Source organism: Parasteatoda tepidariorum, chromosome 4, assembly GCF_043381705.1.
Source record: "Parasteatoda tepidariorum isolate YZ-2023 chromosome 4, CAS_Ptep_4.0, whole genome shotgun sequence".
NCBI classification, from domain to species: domain Eukaryota; kingdom Metazoa; phylum Arthropoda; class Arachnida; order Araneae; family Theridiidae; genus Parasteatoda; species Parasteatoda tepidariorum.
The window spans coordinates 15,159,031-15,167,665 of NC_092207.1; the positions used below are offsets into that span (position 1 = coordinate 15,159,031).

At 28.3% G+C, this 8,635-nt stretch overlaps 1 protein-coding gene across 1 annotated transcript; it reads right to left on the reverse strand.

Annotated features, from left to right (window-relative positions):
• Window positions 1-692: 692 nt before the first annotated feature.
• LOC107453524 (dnaJ homolog subfamily C member 24) lies at window positions 693-3,301 on the reverse strand. Its single transcript, XM_043040680.1, has 2 exons — window positions 3,284-3,301; window positions 693-1,106 (listed from the first exon to the last, which is right to left on the reverse strand). Exons 1-2 carry the CDS (start codon window positions 3,299-3,301, stop codon window positions 693-695), a joined length of 432 nt encoding a protein of 143 aa, XP_042896614.1.
• Window positions 3,302-8,635: the final 5,334 nt, after the last annotated feature.

Here is an 8,635-nt window from a genome sequence, read left to right on the forward strand (position 1 = left end):
TCAACAGGACTGGTATTTTTCTCCGACAAGATCAGCATCATACACAATAAAGAAACAAATTTAACTCAGTGCATCAACAACCTCCTGCGATTTATAAAAAAAAAAGCTTTGCACTCTCCAAGGGATCCCTGCTCATGTGGACATTGAGAGAAATGAGTGCACAGATGTCATTGCTAAAGAGGTCCAAAACTTGGATCAGACCCCCAATGTCACCTCTGATGTCGCAAATGCAGTTACCAATCGCAAACTTTCAAAAAACTCTCCATTCTGAGTCTTAATTGCCCTAGAACTTCTCATCCGCAATAGTAAGACACATACGGGCCGTTTCAAGAACATGATGATCTCTTCAGACAAAACCAGATTAAACTCCACATGCAGACATTGTCCCCAAACCCAATTAATGCCAGAACACATATTCAACTGTCAAGCCATTTTGGCAGAACTTTTTAAACTAGGCGACCAGAGGACATCCTATACAGTCTTCAGAAGCCAGAGCTCGCAAAACTCATTCTCTAAACTTTTGGAAATATTTAGCACAGCCATAGACAAGACAACAAAAACAACAAAGCAACTGCATATAAAATAAACTACAGAAATAACTATTAAAAACATTTATTTCAACAAAAACTTAACATAAAACATTTATAAAAAATAGTATTTAAATAAATTATCTAAAACATCAAATCTCACTGTCAAGATGATTTATGAATGCAATCAACAACAATGCTCAGAGAACAATTATCACAGTCTACTAGCAGATATTGTTCACAAACATCAGATTCATCAAAAACATAAGATCCGCCACACCTACAGATTTTTTGGTACTGTTTTAGATCTTGGTCGAATAGCATTTCGTGCAAACTGACTTCTTCTTGCACAGGATGGACCGTCTTTAGCTCTGCTGCTTTAATCTCAGCATCATACTGCCTTCGGCGATTGTCGTCACTCAGCACTTCCCAGGCTTCCTGAATTTGACAAAAATTCGAACCATCTTGAGAAGAGGACTTATCTGGATGATGTTCTCGAACTAAGTTGTGGTAGCAGCTTTTAAGTTCTTCGCGAGAAGCAGTACTCGATACACCTAGAACTTTATAATGATCTGCCATCTGCAAAATAATAATAATAATAATAAAACTAATAAATTTGGTGAAAATAAATAAATTTGAACAAAAATCACATCCAAATTAGCAAGATTTTCAAAAACTGATTGCCGTTAAGTAAGATGGGGTCCTTATTTTTTATATCATAGTTTCCACGATTTCAGAGCCCACGCTAAGCGCCAAATTTACGATAAAATCGTAAATTTGGCGAAACAAATTGCGTTTTGGCGAATGACTTTTTCTACCAAAAAGAAAAATTTATAATCCCCTAGATCCTGAAAATTTTATCAATATGAATTTTTCTAAACAAATTATGTATTTTTTTATTTAATTACAGTAATTTCCTTTATATAAGTTGCATAATTAATTAAAATTAATAGGTCCAGATTATGTAAGAAACAAGATTATAAAAGCATTAAAAAAAAATAATAATAAAATATTTGTTTAAAAAATTAAACATAAAATTTTTTTAAGAATTGCCTTAAGCTAAGACTTTTTAAATTTGTGTAATTTACTAACTAGTAATTTGAAGTCCTTAGCGCGGATCCTGCAATTTCAAAGCAAAAATAGAATTTTAGGCTCATGAATTTTAAGACATTTTTTCAAATGCACTTCTATTAGCACATATCGTTTCATCTTAGGAGCAGGATCATATTAAACATTCTGCAACAGACTTGGTAATTCCAAATGTTCTATGGTATTAGATTAAATATAAAGCTATGTATAAATGCCTACATAATGGAACAAAACTATAAACATCATTTCAAATTTTCATCACTTGATTATCATCTGACGCTTGGTTATAATCTGTTTCACTTGTTCAGAAAAACAGTTTTTAAAACTTTTGGATTTCTTTTTTAATATAAAAGGATTTTACTCTCAAATTTTTTGAAGTGAAAAAAAAATAAGAAGAAAAAAAATTAAATGCTAGAAGTCTCAATAACAATAGGTTAATTAATTGGATTTCAAATTGATTAAATCTGCCGATAAATTTAATTCTAAAATCCTTATTACAGGCAGGTCAGGCATGCAGAGTAATATACAAAGCACAGATTTAAATAATTTCAGAACAATTTTTTTAAATTCTTCTTATTGTGAGTAGTTTTCTGTGGGGCAATTTGGAAATTTGGTTAGTCTTTGATAAGTGTATGATAAATTTTTTTTCTTCTTTTTTTATGAATTATGTATAAAATTATGAATTTTGCTTGTTTTTTTTCTCTTAAATTTCTAAAATTCTATATTTTATAAAATATATAAAAAATAATTTACTAAACTGTTTTATTTCTTAACTAGTATTTTTAACACAGAAAAAAAATAGTGCTTTAAATTTACTTTTATTTCTTTAAAAGCAGTTTTGAAAGAGTAAGATAACAGTCTAACATGAAAATCTAGTAAAAGCAACACTTAAAACTGACTAATATTAATTCATTACAGTATCTTTCCTTACTAAAGTATGCCAAAAACTATTCCACTTATGTTGCTACTGTTGATAAAGATTGAATAGAGTTCAGAAAAATACGCTGCATACAAAGTGAGCTTTATTTTTATAGATATTATTTTAAAAAAAATATGTAAAAATATTTTATTTTGCACACTTCAATAATAATAAAAAAACATTAATAGAATCATATTAATACAGAACTTATTTCAGAATCCCACTATGGGGTAAAATGGAAGTGCTAAAACTAAATAATTTTATGCGAGATAATAATCGGAAAAAATTCATAGCTATGTTTAATTTAATCTATGTTTTATGTTTAATTTACATTAATCCAAATAAAATGCATCCAAATTTTTATTAAAAAAGTGTAACGGTTTGGTGTTAGGGTTCCCACTTTACTTCACACTACCATATTTACAAATATAGAAAAAGAGAACTTCAAATTGAACTGAATGTAGGGTTCAATGGCACAAGGTGATAACTTTAATATATGTATCATATCAAAATATTCCACATTTACACAGAAACAAATTATAAGATCCTCAGGATATAGAAGAAAGATACTAGTGCAAGCAGCTAGCAGTTTTTTGGCATTTTCTTTTTGTAGGGCTAATCAAAGCTAATTAAGTGGATTTCTTTTTGTAATAAGTGCCATACAAGAAAATGCCTTTCCAAGAAGGATTTGTCTGTGAGATTTAGGCCTAAGGATCTTGCTGGTCAACTCATTCCAGCATTAACCTACAGGCTGCCTATAGGTCATGTTATAGAGTCGTTAAATTCATTAGACATCATGCAATAGATAAAGATGAATTATTGAGTGTACATGTGTGCGTTAAAACATCTTAATATGTACTATTTGTGTTGTGTGTGCCTTACTACACTAGGCTTAAGTTAGACTTTTGGTCTGTTTCGCTACATCAATAACAATTTCACTCATTGCATTTTGTTCTTAGTTTATACGCCATAGCAGGAGAAAAAAAATTACGACTTAAAAATACTTTTGTTTTTTTTAATAAATTAGGAACTAAAACTTCATTGAATACTTATCAATATAAATTGAAAGGCTCATTATAGATTTAAAAATATTAAGGGTGCCAACCAAAGATGTTGAAAAGAAACTTGAAGTAAGCTTAGGAGTGGTCAAGCAGAGAGTATTAAAGAAACTTTTGAAAGAAAAAAAAAAATACTAGAAGGAAGGGAAACTATAATTTTAAGAAGTTTTATTCATACACTTCTGAAGACATTCAAGAGAATCATAAAACTTTAAATCAATCCTGATGAAAATTTTTAAACAAAATAATATATTTTAAATTAACAGAATATTAAACAGTTTGAGTCATAAAAAAAAAACGTTTCCTAGATTTTTTTTTAATACTTAGCTGCTACTAGAGATTTAAATCAAAGTGATATACACTTTTATCTAAACACACTGGCCAATGAATTGGAATCTTTAAATTAACAAATTATAGGACTTTCATTTGCATAGTACAACAACTTTCATTAACAACTTGTATTCACGAGGGCATTGACTCTAAGGGTCTTTGATGCCTGAGAATACAATTCATTAACTACACAGATTTTAAAATTCTTTTAAATTAACATTAAATGTATTTTGCCTCCCCAAATACTTGTACATAAAGTTCCTTAAAATTAAACTAAATTTGGTTGCATGTCTATATAATTTTTATTGTTATCTCTTCATAACCATAAATTGTTTCAAGATGAATTTTTAAAAAATTTATTCCAAGCAAAAAAAAGTTTTCAAAAAGTGGCTATCAATATTGATCACAGACTCATAATGTTTGGAGAAAAAGTGGCTATGTCATTAAAGTCTATGGGACACTGGCTACTAGCCGAAAAGTTAATTTTTCAGGTCTATCATTAACAGAAAATCTCACAGGTTTTCAACTCATTGGTCAATGTGTGTAGCAGAAAGAAAAAGCAGTTTGCACAAGATAAAGATATTGATCAACTTGTGATCCAATCTTTGGAGATCTTTTGAGATGAGTCTTTGAGGTGCAACACAATATTTTCCTTTTATCAGTTACTTAAATTTTCGTTTTTTTAATGCTTGTTCATTAAGAGATCAAAAATAAAATAAAATATATTTCATAGTCTCTTAAAGCATGTTAAAATAAAGAAATAAAATAAAAGTGAATAATAATAGCAATAGTTTTTTATTTACTTTTGAACGATTGTTAAACTTTCAAAGAGCAATTTGAAGTTTAAAAGGGAGCTAACAGTTTCAGTAACAAATTAATGGTATTCTAATTATACAAAAAATAAAAACAAAACAAAAAAAACTGCTTTATACACAGCATTAATTTTTGAAAGAGAAAAGTATCACTGTAGTTTCTACACCATATGTACTGGTCTTAAACAGACTTTATGAAGTTCTGTTTAAGACCAGTACATATGGTGTACACAGGGTATCTGCTACATTTCATATTTTCAAATTCATGACTTTCCATGACTAATTCCAAGAATTTCTCATGACTTAACGAAGTTACTATTTTCTCCAACACAAACACAACAATATTAATCGAAATGATAGGTATAACCAAAACTGTTTTACTCTGCATCTTCATATTTGTAGATTTGAAATTTAAAAAACACAGTGAAGAAAGAATTGAAGTAATAAAATAGCTGGGGAAAAAATACAAAAGCATATATTTTTTTTTCTACAGAATTATATCCCAAACATACTTTTCTTGTTCATCGAAAAGGAAAAAAATACTCCTGATTCTTCTGTTCTCATTTCGAAATAAAAAATATTCGCCAATGACTGCCCTGATTCAGTCAGAATTTTAAATTTATAGTATGAGTGGGGATTTTGTTACAAATTCAGAATACTATGAAATTTGGGGGGNGAAAAATTGTGAAATTGGGGAGATAAATTCCATTTTAAAAATGAGATTTCTCGGTGACCTAAATCCATGACTTTCCACAATTTAAAAAAAAAAATAGTTAAAATCATGATATTTCATGACAAATTTTGTTCAATACCGAAATTCATGACTTTCCAGGTGCGCAGATACTCTGTATTTAGATGAAATTGAAATAGACCAGCCCACACGCAGAAAGTTTCAAAGTACGTAGATGCATTTGTAAATAAATAATAAATTATATTGTTGTAACAAATAAGCTGTATAGTCACCCGGGGAAATTCTTGGTCAAAAAGCATCAACATCCAATAATCAAAAAATCTATTTAAGCTAGACATACTAATATTGTCATGGAATAAGTACACTATGATGTCCACCTAATAAAATATTGACTTAACAATACACTAGTAATCTGAATAATTATAGTTACTTAGTGATCAGGATGTACCCCAGGGGTGGGGGTAACTCCTGGTCACCTATGGGATAATTATTGGTGCAAATACATACATTTTTTACATATATTATTAATACAATTTATTAAACTAATTAGATTACTAATTTTACAATCTATAGCTAACTAAGCACTAAACTGCTCACTCTAATTAAAATGCCTGGAAGTCTGCTGTATTTTAGAAATGCAATTTTACCCCTTAGAACTGTTATGTTAACATTATTTATTTTAAAATATTTAATTGTTTATTAATAAACAACAAACATAATTAACTGAAACCTGTAAATGTAATGCCTTAATTTTGAAATAGTTTTCATTATATGCTAAACCTTAATGCACAGCTAACATATGCTTACACAGTAAAGTTCATTAAAAGCTTTAAAAAAAATATTTCAGAATAAGGAAAAACTTAACTCAATACTATGCACTAACATGTTTTATATAGAAATAACGAATGTTGACAAGGAAAAGAATCACATTTCTGGTCATTTTTCATTGGTACATTTTTAAAAAATCTCAAGACCTCCCATTTTTTCATGGATTTGTTTAATGTGATGTTGAAGCAGGTAACTTATACTTCAATCCTATCAGTAATGGGAGGGGGGAGGGGGATATGGTTTAAGTTTAGGGAATTACAGTTCAAGTTGAAATGAACAAAGAAATTGAAATGCAACATTTCAAAGACCTTTGGAGTTAATATAAACAAACAAGGATAAATGACAATTTGTTTATATGTTTTAAAAGATATTAGGAATCAAGAGTAAATATTAATTATCAGTTAATTAGTGATGAAAAACACATAAAGATGATTAAAAACATAGATTATGTAGAATATTCACTCTACATTTGGTGAATTGGTCGGGAGGAAAGAGACCCCTTAAAGAAAGAATTCTTTAATAATACTAAAAGGAAGTTCGATTTCAATAACCATGACCGAAAGAACCATTAAAAAAAATTCATGATTAATTTTTAAGTGTTCAACAAACAAATATTTTTTGCTCTGTTTAATTTTGTATTATGTGTCAAAAACCTAGAAGTAATAACGTACTAATTTATGGTTTACATATTATGAAATACACTTAAATAATTATATACAAAACTCTCAACATTTGTACTAGAAGAGGAACAAATTTTCTGGAGATAGAATAATTGCAATAATAGTTGTGATTAGAATTACTTTTTTAAAATTTAATTAAAATTAACACTTAGAACCAAAGCAAAATATCATTCTTTTAAAATATTCTCAGTTTCTTTTCCTAATTGGGACTATAACTTCTAAATTTATGATTTACCTAAAAACTAAGTGCTTTTATTTGACATCCTGCTCAGAATGTCTATCAATATTGTAGTTTGCTTTTAACATAAAGTTGTTTTTATAAAAAATATTTTACAAATTGGGTTGCATATTGACTGAAAAATGTAAACAATAAATGCAAATCAAAAAATGGAATCAATACACTAGTGAATTTTAAACCAAATCAGAGTAAAACTTGAAGGTATCGCAGTACATTGTTTTAAAAATGTTTAAGTTGTAAAATCTTATTCAACGTAAATTTTTATTTAAAAAAATGATGATTGTGACGGATTTAAATGTTCACATTACCTAATACATAATATGGTACTGAAATGCTCCCTTTTAAGTCCCACACAAAACTGCAAAGGGGCACAACGAGCTGGTTTCCAGACACTGCAAACCGTAGCTACGCCTCTTGTAATTTAAAAGAACTGGTAAATTAAAATAGTTATACATTTACTATCTCGATTAATGGAATAATTTTTCCGAACAATTTCTAATAAAACATTATGTCTTTCTGTTAAATTAGGTACTTATTTTCTGTTTCCTATATTTCGTATTTAATAGGCCCCGATTACTATATTGTTTGTAACTTACAGCTTTATAACAAACAATGAGTTTTAATAGAAATAATATATTCATAAATTTATAATCTTGAAATATGAAAATTTCTTCGATACAGTTTAAAACATTTAATGTTTTCAGTAAATTACTTTAATTTTAAAAGAGCTGATTACTTACAATTTCATAATGAACAACAAATTGTAACAGCAATAACTGAAGGCTCAAATATGCATTTTTATTGGCAATGTACATTGTGTGTAATCAGCAATTGCACGTTCAATATTAAAAGCAATTTTCTTCTATAGCATTCAATGTAATATATTCATGCATCTACAAATTTAATTTATGGAATTTTTTTCTAAACAGTCTAAAATACAGAATTCAGTGCTTTCGATTTCAAAGAAGCTGACTTGATATTTTCATTTTAAAATAGCTGACTACTACATTGTTTACATTCACAATTTCACAATAAACAGAACGTTTTAACAGCAATAACCAAAAAAATAAATATTCATTATTATTTGCAATGATTATTGTTCGTAATCAGCACTTACAGATTCAATATTAAAAGCAATTTTCACTAATAGCATCTAAACACTCACACAACAAGCTTATCATATATCAACACTATCGTAAACACAATTATTATTTAGCTATAAAACATCGTAACATCAAACCATTTGTACAAACAACACTACTATGTAAGTTAATAAGGAACAATAGCAATTAGAAATCCAATAACTAAAATTAGTTGATACAGATATAAAGTTAATCAGAGCAATTTCCTTGAATATGAAGTTTTTACTTAAGCCTATTTCAACTCTGGCAGATATATAAAGTCAGAAGCAAAAAAAAGGAATGAAAAGCTAATATAATAATAAAAAATAAATTACTCACAAA